This window comes from Lithobates pipiens, unplaced genomic scaffold (assembly GCF_037356315.1).
Source record: "Lithobates pipiens isolate NorthernLeopardFrog02 unplaced genomic scaffold, aLitPip1_a1.2 Scaffold_6, whole genome shotgun sequence".
NCBI classification, from domain to species: domain Eukaryota; kingdom Metazoa; phylum Chordata; class Amphibia; order Anura; family Ranidae; genus Lithobates; species Lithobates pipiens.
This window is the reverse complement of record NW_027507881.1, coordinates 1517813-1534617: the sequence shown is the minus strand read 5'-3', so window position 1 is coordinate 1534617 and position 16805 is coordinate 1517813. Positions and strand designations below refer to the sequence as shown.

The 16805-nt window shown below is 40.0% G+C and overlaps 1 protein-coding gene across 1 annotated transcript; it reads right to left on the bottom strand.

Moving 5' to 3' along the window:
* Positions 1-9275: 9275 nt before the first annotated feature.
* On the bottom strand, positions 9276-10314 carry LOC143958242 (vomeronasal type-2 receptor 26-like). Its single transcript, XM_077467760.1, has one exon. The coding sequence runs from the start codon at positions 10284-10286 to the stop codon at positions 9276-9278; it is 1011 nt and encodes a 336-aa protein (XP_077323886.1). The 5' UTR covers positions 10287-10314.
* Positions 10315-16805: the final 6491 nt, after the last annotated feature.

Here is a 16805-nt window from a genome sequence, read left to right as displayed (position 1 = left end):
GAAATGCATTGTCAAGCACATAATACCCAAATGGCTGGTGTTTTTGGCACTCCTAATCTGCTTGAGGCAAAGTTTGCAAATTGCAACAGTGTGATCAGCTGCACATGTGCTAAAAAAGACTGAGCTGTGGGGAGAGGGCCGGGAGATAACAGCTCCACAATCCACAACAGATGGCTTCTCTCTATTCTTCCATGATGGCTGGCTCATTGTGGTCGTGTCGTGCTCCCTCACTTTCCTCCTCTGCTCTACCCAGCACCCAAGTCGCATCAGTTACCTTATCATCTTTACCCCCATTATGTTCATCATCACTGGAGCCAACTTGGCAATATGCTGGGTTGGGGGAACATGACTGTCAATTTGTTGTTTACCAGTGTTCTCCCCTCTCTGTAGGCTCATGTTCCTACCCTTCTCCACCTCAGAACCAACATCTAAATCAGTAATGTCTGTGCATCATCAAGGAGCAAGTTGCTGACACTGTGTTCAAATAACTCAGCTGACACCTCCATGCCTGATGCTGGGACTATGAGCAGAAATAGCTGTGGACAAGGAGACAGAATAAGCCGCTCTGGCAGCTGCAGTGGACTGCACATTATTTTCTGCTTGGGTGGTGGAGAATGAGGAGGATGGAGATGGTTTAGTAAGCCAGTCCACCACCTCCTCTGCATGCTGTGGCTGGATGGCACAGGCAATATGGTATATAATATATATGCCAAGGTGCTCAAATTTTACACAACATACCCCCTTAATGTTTACTCGCCCAAAATTGAACATTAACCCTTTTCCTCCCTTGCCTATCTTTGGCCCATATTCTTTCACAGGATTTCTATTCCATGAATGTTGGTATTAGGTATTTGTATTAACACTGTACTTATTCTAATGTCTTATGTCCAATAAATTGGTATTGTACCTTAAGCGTCCTTTCACATGGGAGGTCTGCCGGGGGACTTCACTTTGCTCCTGGGGTGATCGATCCGTTGATCTCCGCTGAGCAGGCGGATGACAGGTCTGTGTCCCCTCACTGTGTAGAGACGGACCTGTCAGAGCCTCACTCTCCTCTATGGGGAGATCGGATGAAAACAAACCGCCTGTTCATTTTCATACAAACCCATCCGATCCGATCCTCCAGATGGATAGAATATTGGGTCACCATCCCTCTGGATTTCATGGACAGTATCGCAGTGGATAGCGGCGGATGTCAGCAGACATCCAGGCAGATCTGATCGAAAAGCCTATGTGAAAGGGGCCCTATACTTCGGATACTACCTACTGTAGGGAACCTATTATTTTATTTTTGTTATAAGCCATGCCATACAATTGTATATTTAATACCTTCTTTACAATAAACTATTTTTTTTTTATTTAAGAAGACATTTTCATTACAATGTGTCATAGAATGTTTTTATTTTTTAATTATTGAACACTTGCATGCATCAGAAGCAGCAAAATATACAAGATGAGCAAACTTGCAACAGAACATCAGGACTTGAGAAAGTTGTCAGCTGAGGACAGTAGGTGTGTTATTGGGGGGATCTACAGGTTAAAAAAAAGTGAAAAAATCCAGAAAATAAAGAAAATAAATGCAGCCATCCCATTTATGTACAGGTTTGTTGAAATATATACAGTATAAAAAAAAGTAATTTCATTTTTATTAAAATTACATTTCTTCAATAGGACTTTTTGTTGTTTTTTCTTTGTTTCCTGTTTATAAGCCCACTGTTTATTGGTAATGGGAGAAATGATGCAAAATGTCTTAGGCCGTGTACACATGATTGGTTTTCCCTTTGGAATAAACTCTGAAGGTTATCCAACGGAGTTCCACTGAAACTGTCCTGCACACGATCACACCAAAGTCCGATCGTCAAGACCGCGGTGACGTACAACCTGTATGACGGGGCTAGAAAAAAGAAATTCAATAGCCAGTAACCAATAGCTGCCGTCTCGTACCTACTTCAGAGCATGCACCATTTTTGGTCCATTGTAACAGCGTACAAACGAGTGGTTTTCCCGATAGGAATTGCTTCCATCGGAAATATTTAGAACATTTTCTATTTCTATGTCTGTCAGAATTTTTGAAAAAAAAAAAAAAGATGAGGCCCACACACGATCGGAATATATGATGAAAAGATTCCGTCTGACTTTTTCTGTCAGATATTCCGCTCGTGTGTACGCGACATTAGTCTCCTTCGTGTCTTGTACTGAAATGTTTTATGAGGATATAATATGGGTATAGCCTGAGCCACACACATAAAGACGTATATGGTTTTTATACATTTTTGTTTGTTCCTTGTATTGGTTTTTGGGCTCGAGTGTTATGTTGGCCGAGCCTCCCGTGCATGGGCCTTGTTGTGTTTGCTAAAATCTAAAAAAATTGAAATAAAAAAATATATATATTTGAACCTCGGCTTTGAATACTGGAACCTGGTGCAAACTTTTAGACATGGCTTCTGATTGTTGTTGGCACACAGATGTCATGACATGTAAGAAATGTGTGACAATGTGGTTCACAAAGTGATTTCCACAATGATGTTCCTGATAGGCTCCTCTTAGTAGAAGATGGGGACTGGTCATGGGACTATAGTGGGAAGAATCACCCACTCAGCACTCAGGAAGAAGGAAGGGGCTGCAGAAAGTAGGACATGAATACATGAATGTGTGAGTTCCTATACGGATTACAGGGGGTGGGGCTGTGCAGTTTGGTTGGTAGAATCATTGTAATGTGAATATCAGAACCAGAGGAATATTATTGGTTCTTCATTCCTTTGATGACTTTTCTATGTACCACATACTGACTATATATACACAGTCCCTGGAATTTCAGTACCTGCCACAAATCCCAGTACCTGCCAGAAACAGGTACATGATTCTATCACATGGTGGCATGGCGGGGGTGGCATTGAGGCCAGACTGTCCATACTGGGTGGCATCCTAGGAACCCTCAATCCCTGAACAGGAAGCCTTCACATTCATGACATCTTCGCAGCACAAACATTCCCCAATCGGCAGACTGGCCTCTCTCTGGATGCCAACCTAGAGTTGGTTTACCTCACCTCCAGGTTCCTGATATGTAAACTGGCAGTAATTATTTTTACATTTGTCATAGAGCCATAGAGACTGATTCTTAAAGTGGTCCAATTAAGAGCTTCCGGAATCCGTCACACCCATCAGAATTCTTATTGAACCTGTTCCAAGGCTTTCATAAACCAGGCACCAAAGGGACCATCCCACCAGAAAAGTGCCCTCAATCCTTTATTGAATAGGTGTCAGGGCAGATTCCTGGCTTGCCTTGTACCCAGTGTGGTGTCTGAGAGGGTCTCCATTACATCAGAAGGTTGTGTCACTTTCTGCCCCCTGACAGTGCAGATCAGATGCATGACCCGGTCTTGGATGACTACCACTGACTACAAATCCCATGCTGCTCCTCTTAATCAGTTCTCACCTTCCCTATAGCACTTTTATTGTTACAAAGCGACCGCACTGCACCCACCATTGCCCCCAATTAATAAATAATAATAAAAAGATTTTATTAATATTATGGTTATTTATTTTTATTTATTGGATCGTTACGTTCTATTCGTTTAGATTTGACTTTTCAAAAATGTAGAAATGTAAAATTTGCAATTTGGAAATTTGTAAATTTAAAAATCATAAATTCAAAATTAGAAAATTTGGAAATTCTGAAATTTATGAAATTCATTCCGCAAAAAATACAGAAATGTCATTCTGTAAACCTCCAAAAAATGGATTGATGATTTCTCTATTGGTTTATTCTTCCATTCAGGAGAATGGGAAGATCTCTTCTACCCACTGAATGTAGAGCTGTAGCCAGGCCAGGAACATCCCATAATATACAGATTATTAACAAGCAGTAATTGAGATTTAACCCTTTCCCTGCAAGAGACATGTTATTTTTCATTTTGGCACACATATAAAAATGAACATTTTAGGCTTGAGGATTACTTAAACCCCCAACACATGACTGTACAGTATATCCTTTCTGAGAGCTGGAGACCCTATAGATGAGAAGGGGGCTGCTGTCATTTTACATGTCAGACAATGTCACACAACTGGATATCCAACCCGTATTTTCACCAAATAACACCTCATATTAATTTTAATTCACGCAAACACAATGTAGTTCACAATTTTTAGGGTAAAATATAAAAGATGGGGTTCCATGGAGTACATAGATACCAGACATGTAAAGACTTAAAATTGCACATCTGTGAAATGGCAAAAAATGACGGTACCAGAAATGGCCGATAAGAAATGCTTTCTAAGAGTTTACAGGTCATCAATTTAGAACTAACAGTAGAATAAGACTTAAGAAGTTTTATTTACACTCCAACACATATAACAACATGTAATATGTGTGGGGGGTGGTCAGTTTTGTGCGCAGACATACCTAATAGACATGTGCAATTCATTTAGTTATGAATTTGTTTTTAACAAATTTTGACAAATTCATAAATTTTTCAATTTCCAAATTTTGAATTTCAGAATTTTCAAATGTACAAAATTTCAGATTTTTGGAAATTCATAAGTTCGGAAAATCGAAATTTTGGAAATTTGAAAATTTGTAAATTCAAGAATAAGAATGAAAATCTGAAAATTTGAAAACCCAAAAATCTGAAATAATAACTAACTTCTAATGAATATAAAATTATAGGTATTGAAATTTCCTTTCCAATTTGGCTGTAAGTGAATGTAACAATCTAATAATAATAAAAAACAATAATAATAAAACCTTTTTATTATTATTATTATTATTATTATTTATTAATTAATTATGTTCCATATGTTTATATGCAGCATTTTTTATTTCAAATAATTCATAAGGATAAATTTGTATTCATTACATTCACTAACAGCCAAATTTGAAAGGAAATGCCAATACCTAAAATGTAATAGTTAGTAATTATTTAAAATCTTACTTATTTTCTTTCTTTATTTCCGATTTTTTATTTCCAAATTTTTAAATTTGGAAATTCAAACATTAAAAAATTCAGAAATTGGGACATTCAAAAATCTGAAATTTGGAAATTTGAAATTCAAAAACTTGTTAATTTGAAATTCGGAAATTCAAAATTCGTTAATTTGGAAATTTTTAAATTTGGAGATTTGAAAATCTGCATTTTTGGATTCAGAATTTCAGAATTCTGAATTTTCAAATTCAGAATTTTTGAATTTTCTAATTTCCAAATTTCTGAAAAAAGCTAAAAAAAATTAAGCAAAAACAGTGCACATGTCTATTACCTACACATAAGTTCATTTATTTTATTATAAAGTATATTACTTTTCTAAACTTCTTTTTTGCTTAGATATATTGCTATCACAAGCAGACTAACACACCCCATATGTAATAGTATAGAGCAGGGGATGTGTTCTCTTCATGGAGATAAGAGAGATGATTGGAAATGGATGGTAAACCCAAAGCCGTGTTATAGAAGCTCCTAGCTGGGGGTCCGTGTTATACAACCCAACAACTTCCCAACAATCTCATTATTATCTTACTCTCTCATTCATACATCATGATTGGCTCCTATGTTGGGTGTTGCTTTGGTGACTCCTTTTTAAGCAATTCGCGGATTGCACCTTTCTAGAATTAAGACAATTTATTGATTTATTTGGATTATGTACAGTATCTCACAAAAGTGAGTGCACCCCTCACATTTTTGTAAATCTTTTCTTCTATCTTTTCATGTGACAACACTAATGAAATTTACATTTTGCTACAATGTAAAGTAGTGAGTGTACAGCTTGTATAACAATGTAAATTTGCTGTCTCCTCAAAATAACTCAACACACAGCCATTAATGTATAAACCGCTGGCAACAAAAGTGAGTACACCCCTAAGAGCAAATGTCCAAATTGGGCCCAAAGTGTCAATATTTTGTGTGGCCACCATTATTTTCCAGCACTGCCTTAACCCCTTTTGGGCATGGAGGTCACCAGAGCTTCACAGGTCACCACTGGAGTCTCTTCCACTCCCCCATGATGACATCACGGAGCTGGTGGAAGTTAGAGACCTTGTGCTCCTCTTCCTTCCATTTGAGGATGCCCCACAGATGCACATTAGGGTTTAGGTCTGGAGACAGTCTTGGCCAGTCCATCACCTTTACCCTCAGCTTCTTTACCAAGGCAGTGGTTGCAAGGGAGGTGTTTTTGGGGTTGTTATCATGTTAGAATACTACTCTGCAGCTCAGAATCCAAATAAAATAATCAGATTTATTGTTTATGTACAGAAGCCCTTGCGTGAATAAGAGTTGGAATAATGCTAGAAATGTCTTTCGGGGGTCTTTTAGATTCTTGGGCTTGGTTCACACCAAAACCAACCACAGATTACACAGAAACACTGTCCGTCCCTGTTCTCCTTTCCCCGACAAATCAGGGCAGAATCTTTGCCTGAATTCAGAAACGGAAGCAAAGATGCACAGCATTTCTGTGCAGTGCACTCCGCAACCATCCCGGAGACATGTGAACTGGCTCCATAGAGAGCCAGTCACATTCTCCTGCTATGTGAATTGGATGTGAGGAAATCCGCATCCAATTCACATAGGTGTGAACCCAGCTTTAATGTTACCTCTGCACTCTGTTAGGAACAAACCACAATCATGGTTAAATATCTTCTTCCTTGGCCATGGAGACCAGGGAATGACAACACTGAACCCAGAAGGGATCAGAGCACATCACTTTGGGTCCATTCTTCCTGCTGATCTCATACCTGACACTCACCTTGGAGATCCTGGGCAGCCACGTTGGACTGGTAGTCCCTAGACACAGTGTTGGGCGGGTGGCAGAAGAGGCGGTAAGGATTTTACAGTATGCAGGGAAATGATTGGACAGCTTGACAGTCACTCAAACCACTTCCACATGAAAGCTGACAAGAAAATGCTAACAAACTCCCAGGTGCTATAATGGTCATGAGTCTGCTTACAGGCCAGCGATTTCACCAACATAAGCCCTAAGTTGGTGTAACAGAAAGGGTCAAACGAATTTCTTACTGACCTTTGTAACCGAAGGCACCATGGAGCAATTCATCCTAAAATTCTTGAATGTACAGTAGTCATTATACAGGACTGAGCATTCTGCTCTCCCCTCCTCCTGTGTACCTGATCTGTGTATACATTAGAGATTGAAAGTCTGGCAGGCTGCCAACTAACTCCTGGAAGGTGGATCAGAATGAAAGAACTTCTGCTGGAAACTTTGAATAGTGTTTACTTCACAGTGTCTGTACCTACGGAGATGACTAGGAGTTTATCTGAACAGACTCTAGACTTCAGCAGGTCTGGACCACCTGACATACTGTACAATATTGACAAATTATGAATTCAACTTTGTTAAAGAGACAAGGAAGGAATCCAGCAGCCCAATGAGATATAAGTAGAAATGTTTACAGAAACAATATTCAGAAATGGAAGTTTATCAAGTGATTGTATTCCACACATATGATATATGGCCAAACATTTGTAGTCACCCGACCATCACACCTATATGGGCTGGTTGGGCATCTCATTTCAAAATTATCATTAATGTGGAGTTGCCCCTCCCACCTTTGTGCCTATAACTGTCTCCACTTTTCATTGGATTTTGGACTATATTTGTGGGAATGTGTGCCCATTCAACCAATACAACTGATGTTGGATGAGAAGACCTGACTCACACATCAGGTTTAGGTCAGGACTGTTTCAGTTCCTCCACACCAAACATTTTAATCAATGCCTTTATGGAGCTGGATGTGTGCTCAGGGGGACAGTCACGCTGGAACAGAAACAGTTGAAAGAAAACAATTGCCTACATATACTGTAGAGGGGTAAATGTTCTTGGACCTCTCTTATTCTCAATCTACATCTCCTCCCTGGGTCAGTTGCTTGTCTTCCATGGCTTTCAATACCACTTCTATGCCCATGCCACCCAAATGTATCTCTCCACCTCAGCTCACTCCATCAGTCTCCTCACTTTTCATCAACTTACTAACAGAGATATCAGCCTCTATGTCACACCACTTCCTCAAACTGAATCTATCCAAAACCGAGCTCATAATATCTCCTCCTCCTCGTGCCTCTTCCCCTGATTTATCTGTCAAAATCAACAGCTCAACTATCAACCCATCCCCCCATGCCAAAGTCCTAGGTGTAGTCCTCAACTCTGAACTTTCCTTTTGAGCCCACATCCAATCACTGTCCATAGCTTTCTGCCTCAACCTCCGCAACATCTCCAAGATATGCACCTTCCTAACCAATGACACCACAAAGCTTCTAATTGACTTGCGGGTCATCTCTCACCTTGACTTCTGCAACTCCCTTCTCATTGGCTTACCTTTATACAGGTTATATCCCCTTCAGTCATCATGAATGCTGCTGCCAGGCTCATCCACCCTACAAACTGCTCAGCGTCTGCTACCCCTCTCTGCCAATCCCTCCACTGGCTTCCACTCACTCAATAAATTAAATTCAAGATACTAACAATGACTTACAACGCATCCACAACTCGGCCCCCAGCTACATCACTAACCTAGTAAAAAAAAAAAAACTAAATGATTATCTTCCTTCCTTCAAAGACCTCCTGCTCTCTAGTTCCCTTGTCACCTCATCCCACACTCACCTCTAGGACTTCTTCAGAGCCTCTTCTATCCTCTGGAACTCTGGAACTCAACTTATGTACAACTTATTTTCTCCATCAGCCCACCCCCCACAGCTATTACCTCTTATATCTCTTCACCCACCCTCTTAGAGTGTAAGCGCTAATGAGAAGGGCCCTCTGATTCCTCCTGTATTACATTGTATTGTAATTGTACTGTCTGACCTTAAGTTGTAAAGTGTTTTGTAAACTGTCGGCGCTATATAATTTCTGTATACTATTAATAATAATGGTGATCTTGAAGATTTCATTCCTCTAACACACTGATCATTGTGTGAGAGCAAAATGGTATCAAGCTGCTAACTGCAGGTGTTGGTTACATTTTGTGATGCTTTGCTTGGTTACAGCATATTTTTGTGATTGGCCTCATCCAATGGGCAGGGCAGTCACAGTACTTTGCTTGTGCATGATAGGGGGCATGTAAGAGCAAGGAAAACATGAAGTTGTGATATAGTTTCCCACCCTGTAACATCCACCTTCCATCCACTTATATACAAGGCAGACAGAAGGCAGTTAATATACACAAAAAATATAATGCTGATGATAATGTCATTCATAATGATGATGATGATTTAAAAATTTGGCTGAATTTGTTTAATCTGATCTACAGCATTATACATTCAATCAATGTGTTACATTTACAGCATTCTCTTCCCCAGCATTGTCCCTCTTGTGTTCAGTTCAGGTTTGAAAAGTAAAATGTAGAGTTTTGGAGAAAACATACACAATAATATTCCAGCACTGGAGGTCAATATGGCGAATATCTCCACAGCCACCATGTATTTCCCTCTGGTGCTCAGATAGGCCGGGATCATGGCAATCCAGACACTGCAGAACACCAGCATGCTGAAGGTGATGTACTTGGCCTCATTAAAACTGTCCGGTAATGTCCTCACCATGAAAGCCAGAACAAAACTCACAGCTGCCAGAAACCCCATATAACCCAACATAGAGTAGAACCCGATAACTGACCCTTCATTACACTGAATGAGGATCTTCCCAGGATAGGAGTCCATGTCATACTCCTGAAATGGTGGAGAGATGGACAACCAGAGAATGCAATTCATAACCTGAATGGATGAGCAGAATAACATGACTGTATTGGGAAGTTTGACTCCCACCCATTTTCTACAAGAGCTTCCAGGTCTGGTGGCTTTAAAAGCAATGAAGACCATGATGGTTTTGGCTAGGATAGAAGATACTGAGATGGTGAAGGGAATTCCAAAAGTGACTTGTTGCAGCATACAGGTAATATCCACAGGACGGCCAAGGAACAGGAATACAGAAAGGAAGCTCAGTATGAGGGAGAGGAGCAGAATGAAGCTGAGGTTCCGGTTATTGGCTCTGACTATGGGAGTGCTCCGAAACCAAACAAATAGTCCAAGTATAAGGAGAGATGTTGTAGCAAATATGACTGAAGTTATAGAAAAAAATAAAACTAGAATATCCTCCTCATATGATAAATATTCATAGACCTTGTCAATACAAATATTTTTAGCTTTGTTGGGCCATTCATTTTCAGGACACTTCTTGCAGAGTTCACTGTCTGTAGAGTAAATATAGGTGAAAAAAATCATTAAGCATGGTATACCGAGAATGCAACTATTTGACAGTTTTGGCCTCTTCAGTGTAATCATTTTTCTTACCATTACTTTTAGATAAATGTTGGAGGTTTTCTCAGACAGACAGTAGGGGGAAGCTATTGAAAGTATAAAAAAACACTGGCAGCCTATATTATACAATACACATCCTAGTGATTAATACCATATACTGTACATCTATTTGTTTGTGACATATAAATCAAAATATAACAAAATGATATACAGTGGTGTGAAAAAGTGTTTGCCCCCTTCCTCATTTCCTGTTCCTTTGCATGTTTGTCACACTTAAGTGTTTCGGAACATCAAACCAATTTAAACAATAGTCAAGGACAACACAAGTAAACACAAAATGCAATTTGTAAATGAAGGTGTTTATTATTAAAGGTGAAAAAAAATCCAAACCATCATGGCCCTGTGTGAAAAAGTGATTGCCCCCCTTGTTAAAACATACTATAACTGTGGTTGTCCACACCTGAGTTCAATTTCTCTAGCCACACCCAGGCCTGATTATTGCCACACCTGTTCACAATCAAGGCATCACTTAAATAGGAGCTGCTTGACACAGTAAGGTCCACCAGAAGATCCTTAAAAGCTACACATCATGCCGAGACCCAAAGAAATTCAGGAACAATTGAGAAAGAAAGTAATTGAGATCTATCAGTCTGGAAAGGGTTATAAAGCCATTTCCAAAGCTTTGGGAATCCAGCGAACCACAGTGAGAGCCATTATCCACAAATGGCGAAGACATGGAACAGTGGTGAACCTTCCCAGGAGTGGCCGCCCAAAATTACCCCAAGAGCGCAGCGACGACTCATCCAAGAGGTCACAAAAGACCCCACAACAACGTCCAAGGAACTGCAGGCCTCACTTGCCTCAGTTAAGGTCAGCGTTCATGCCTCCACCATCAGGAAAAGACTGGGCAAAAATGGCCTGCATGGCAGAGTTCCAAGGAGAAAACCACTGCTGAGCAAAAAGAACATCAAAGCTCGTCTCAATTTCTCCACAACACATCTTGATGATCCCCAAGACTTTTGGGACAACATTCTGTGGACCGATGAGACAAAAGTGGAACTCTTTGGAAGGTGTGTGTCCAAGTATATCTGGCGTAGAAGGAACACTGCATTTCATAAAAAGAACATTATACCAACAGTAAAATATGGTGGTGGTAGTGTGATAGTCTGGGGCTGTTTTGCTGCTTCAGGACCTGGAAGACTTGCCGTGATAAAAGGAACTATGAATTCTGCTGTCTACCAAGAGATCCTGAAGGAGAATGTCCGACCATCTGTTCGTGTACTCAAGCTGAAACGAACTTGGGTTCTGCAGCAGGACAATGATCCTAAACACACCAGCAAGTCCACCACCGAATGGCTGAAGAAAAGCAAAATGAAGACTTTGGAGTGGCCTAGCCAAAGTCCTGACCTGAATCCTATTGAGATGTTGTGGTATGACCTTAAAAAGGCCGTTCATGCTCGAAAACCCTCTAATGTAACTGAATTAGGACAATTCTGCAAAGATGAGTGGGCCAAAATTCCTCCAGGACGCTGTAAAAGCCTCATTGCACGTTATCGCAAACGCTTGGTTGCAGTTGTTGCTGCTAAGGGTGGCCCAACCAGTTATTAGGTTTAGGGGGCAATCACTTTTTCACACAGGGCCACGATGGTTTGGATTTTTTTTCACCTTTAATAATAAACACCTTCATTTACAAATTGCATTTTGTGTTTATTTGTGTTGTCCTTGACTATTGTTTAAATTGGTTTGATGTTCCGAAACACTTAAGTGTGACAAACATGCAAAGGAACAGGAAATGAGGAAGGGGGCAAACACTTTTTCACACCACAGTATAATATAATATGCAAAAATCTGTAAAGTGCTTGGTGCTTCTATAAAAGTGCAATGGTGCTCCAAAACTTTGCAAAATGTGAGGTGACTCCCCCTTCGGTGACCCCACTCACCAAAAACAATAGACCCTCAGCTTTGCAGTCTGGGATCAAAAAAAGGCAGTGATCTATTGATCTGGGGGTATGTACGATGGTTCCTCAACAAACTCTTCCAAGAGGGTGCTTTAGAACAGAAAGGATATGCCACACTCCATAGATGGGAAAATAGAGAAAAAACTCATAGCAAAATACCGCTTAACCAAAATTATCAATCACATCACAAGCGCCACTTACAGGATATTTGGCAAAGACAGGCATTAGTAAAAAAAACATACAAGTTAACCGATGTATGGCGTGCGTTCCATGGAGTTGGAAATTTTGTCAATGGTTAGCAGGTGAAAAAAGGGGGAAAATACTTCGCTAAACCAAAGTGGACAAGAGAAAAACACACAATAGCTGCTAACACTCAAAGTCTAAAGCAATATACAAAAATAAGTGTAGTGCTAAAAAATAAGACCAAATGAATGTAAACATCTGTGCATGAAACTAAAAAGAAGAACACATAGTAAAAGGACTAGTGACAATAAATCACCAGCCCTCAGTGAAAATGAAGATGATCCTCACTATCACTGAGAGCTGGTGATTTATTGTCACTAGTCCTTTACTGTGTGTTCTTCTTTTTAGTTTTATGCACAGATGTTTAATATTCATTTGGTCTAATTTTATAGCGCTTCACTAATTTTTGTATAATGGTTAGCATGAACCAGAAGTACGTTGATGCATTTCACCCCTCCTCTAGGGCGTCATCAAAGGACATCACTTCTGGTTCAATTGCAATCTATTTATACCCGAGGGAAGATCACTCCTCCCTCTGGGGAGAACAAAAAACAAAAAACTTCCTTCTCTAAAATCATTTCCGGTTTCCAAATATATATAAAAAAAAATCTTTAATATAAACAGGAGCCAAAATGACAAAACGTTATTATTTGGCTATAATAATACAATACATTTTTATTTTTGTTGTTGTTTTATTTTCATTATTATGTGATTTTTATTATTATTTTTATTTTTATGTTTATTTCAATTTTATTTTATTTTCATTTTTATTTTCATTTTTATTTTTTTGTTCTGAATTCCAAATTGTTTATATTTAAATAATTTTTAATCATGCATTGGAAATCTTTTGCAAATGTCTATCGCATCATGATATTTATTGTATTATTATAGCCAAATAATCACGTTTTGTCATTTTGGCTTCTGTTTAGATTAAAGTTTTTTATACATATTGGGCAACAGGAGAAAGTTTGTGTTTTTTCACACTGATCATAATTGGTCGCTTCGTCCTCCCCAGAGGGAGGAGTGATCTTCCCTCGGGTATAAATAGATTGCAAAGGAACTGGACGTGATGTCCTTTGATGACGTCCTGCAGGAGAGGTGAAACGTGTCAAAGTACTTCCGGTTCATGCTAACCATTGACGCAATTTTCCCCTCCATGGAACGCACGCCATACCGCGGCGAACTCGGATGTTTTTTTACTAATGCCTGTCTTTGCCAAATATCCTGTAAGTAGCGCTTATAATGCGCTTGATAATTTATGTTAAGTGGTATTTCACTATGAGTTTTTTCTCTATTTTCCCATCTATGGAGTGTGGCATATCCTTTCTATTGTAAAGGATCCTCTTGGAAGAGTTTGTGGAGGAACCATCTACATACCCCCAGATCAATAGATCACTGCCTTTTTTTGATCCCAGACTGTGAAGCTGAGGGTCTATTGTTTTTGGTGAGTGGGGTCACCGAAGGGGGAGTCACCTCAAATTTTTTCAAAGTTTTGGAGCACCATTGCACTTTTATAGACGCACCAAGCACTTTACAGATTTGTGCATATTATATTATATATCATTTTGTTGTATTTTGATTTGTATGTCACAAAGACATTGATGTATATGGCACTAATCACTAGGATGTGTATTGTATAATATAGGCTGCCAGCGCTGTTTTATACTTTCTATTACTTTTAAGGTTGTAGCACCTTTGCACAGCGGCTGCAGTCTTATTTTTATTTTCATTTTGATTTAGTAGTTCAGCGCAAGTTTTGAATAGATTTATATTAGGAGGAAGCTGGTTCTCATTGCTTGCTGCAAAGTGTAAAGTTGTTACAGAATCACTTTAAAGGACTTTAAAAGTTTTCATTTTCTAATCCAATATCAGAGTTTTTTATAAAAAATAAAAAAATAAATCAAGCTTACCAGAATGGTTTGATATTTCTCCTTCTGAACATGGAGCACAATTATAACAACATGGGTGATATCCTTCTCTTACAGATGTTCTGAACCCTGGAAGACATTCCTCGGAGCATCGACCCCTTGGGACCTGAGATAATATAGAACAATGTGAACAATTCAAGAGAAAAACTACAGATATAATAGTGTAAGTAAGCCAAGCTTCTGGTGTGTACAATGATGTAGAATGCATACCTTGGTGGAAAAACATGGACCATTCCAGAAGGTGGCCCTTCATTAGTCTGGATAACACAGAATATGCTCAGAACCAGAAGACAGAAATAGACATCTAGGAGTACTAGCAGAATCCTTGCATTAGAAAGGTTACAGCAACAAAACTATCAGTACAAGCATAAACACTGCTTTAAAAGTCCAAAGAAAAAATGTCCTACAATACAAAGAGAAGAAAACAAATAGCCGTGTACCTCTAATAACCACAATCCAGCACTAGAAGGGATGCGAGAGAAAATGAAAGATGAAACCTATCATAACAGAGGACAGAACCATGAAAGGAATATTCCAACAACCCTCAGTGCTGACCTTCAGGCAACCACCCAACCTCAGACATACATTAATCAGCAGGAAGATTCATTCTGAGGACAGAGATTCAAAAAAGGGGACCAAAACCTTGCAACAATAAATGCTGCAAAACTGTGCATCTACATAAATATATTAAACATTGTCACACAAACAAAAGTAACCTTTAGTATTACAGGATCATACAGCTTGGCCACCAGTAATGGGATGTACTTCATTCAATGTAGCAAGTGCAAGCATGGATCATACATTGGTGAGACAGGACAGATGTTACAAAAACGTAATGAATGTTTATTGACAATATAACTGAATCGTCCCCCACACTCTTCTTGAGTGCGTCCGTCATATACCACTTCCTCCAGTCTGAAGATAGATATCAGATATTATAGCCACATATTGCAACCAAGAACAAGGTAGGACTTGTTTGGCTGCAAAGCTGGAACATGTTGATTTGAACAATCTAACACATAATATATACCCCACAGGAGGATCTCCCACTCCTGATCATGTTACCCTAACAATACAAAATGTGCACATTAATATAATTAGAACAACAGACATATACTATAAACATTATGTTAATTAGCCACCTGGATGACTCAGTTTTCATTCTAGATCAGGCTTGCCGACTTCTACAAAACTGAATACAGTGTACTGGACAATACACATTATTACAAGTATAAACACAACCCATAATGGTTTGCTTAGCAGACAGACAAAAGGTTAGTTTATTAGCACAATTAACAATGAGTGAAAGACCCTTAGGAAGCACACTAGACCTACTTGCAATAAACACATTATAGCAGGCAACCCCCAGACAGGTGGCTTGCTGATGACATCAACATCTGCTTTGAGTCCCATAGTGTGGAGCAGTCCTTGTTGGAAATATGGCATCTAGGCCATTAACATGGACTCCGGGCTTAGAGTCCCAAAGTCTATGTGTCTATGTGTCTTGGGGAGATATAGACTTGAATAAAAAATAACAAGACCACTCCATGGATCTCCCAGGCATACACCTTGCAAATAGTAGTGTTCCCTTAAATGCCCGGGCCCATAGTCAGTGGGTAAGAGGCTTGCTCCCAGTCCTCTCCAAAAGCCACTGTCCTGGCTAGGTCTGTCACACTTCTCCCTCATCATCAAGTCGACTAACAGGGTCCCAGACCTCCACCTGGTCTGAGCCTAGTCAGTCTGCATGATCTCCATTCTTGGCTGCAAGGAATAGTTCAAGGTATAGTTGTCATCAGTAAGTATGGGGCAGAGGTCATTGAATCTATATCTGGCTGCTAGCACTTCAGCTGGGTTGTTTGTAACATTACAGGGCTCGGCCTGCTGCTGGGGATAGGGGCCGATCGCCCCAGCTTCCTTAAGCTGTGGAGGCACAGTAGGTGCTAGACAGAGGCCAGCAGTGCTCTGCCCTCTTGCCAGCGATTCAGCTGGGATTAGAAGCCTCACTACATTAACTTGCCACTGGAGAGAGGGGTTGACTGCTCCAGCTCACTCGAACTCCAGGTAGGTGTTGGGCATAGATTAGTAGCACTCTGCCATGTTGCCAGAAATTCTGCTGGGGACTCCACATCATACGCTTTGGCTAACCGTTGGAGCAGGAGGCCAGATTCCTCAATTCCCAGACTGTGGATCTGCTGCTGGGGAGGAAGGATGACCTCCATCTCTCCCAAACTGTGTATCAACCATTGGGGAGATAAGCTGGTTGTTTCCACTTCCATTCCCTTGTCTGGCTGCTGGGATGACATTTCTCTGTCACTGTCTCCCAGGTGCATAAGTTCTGGCTGGGGAGTGAAGACAATTTCCTCCACTCTGTCTGACTGTTGGAAAGGGAGAACCACAACCTCCTCACCCTTCTCCCCCTGGATCCA

Excerpts from the sequence above, each read along its gene's own strand:
- LOC143958242 (XM_077467760.1), bottom strand. The coding sequence starts at position 10,286 with ATGGTAAGAAAAATGATTACACTGAAGAGGCCAAAACTGTCAAATAGT.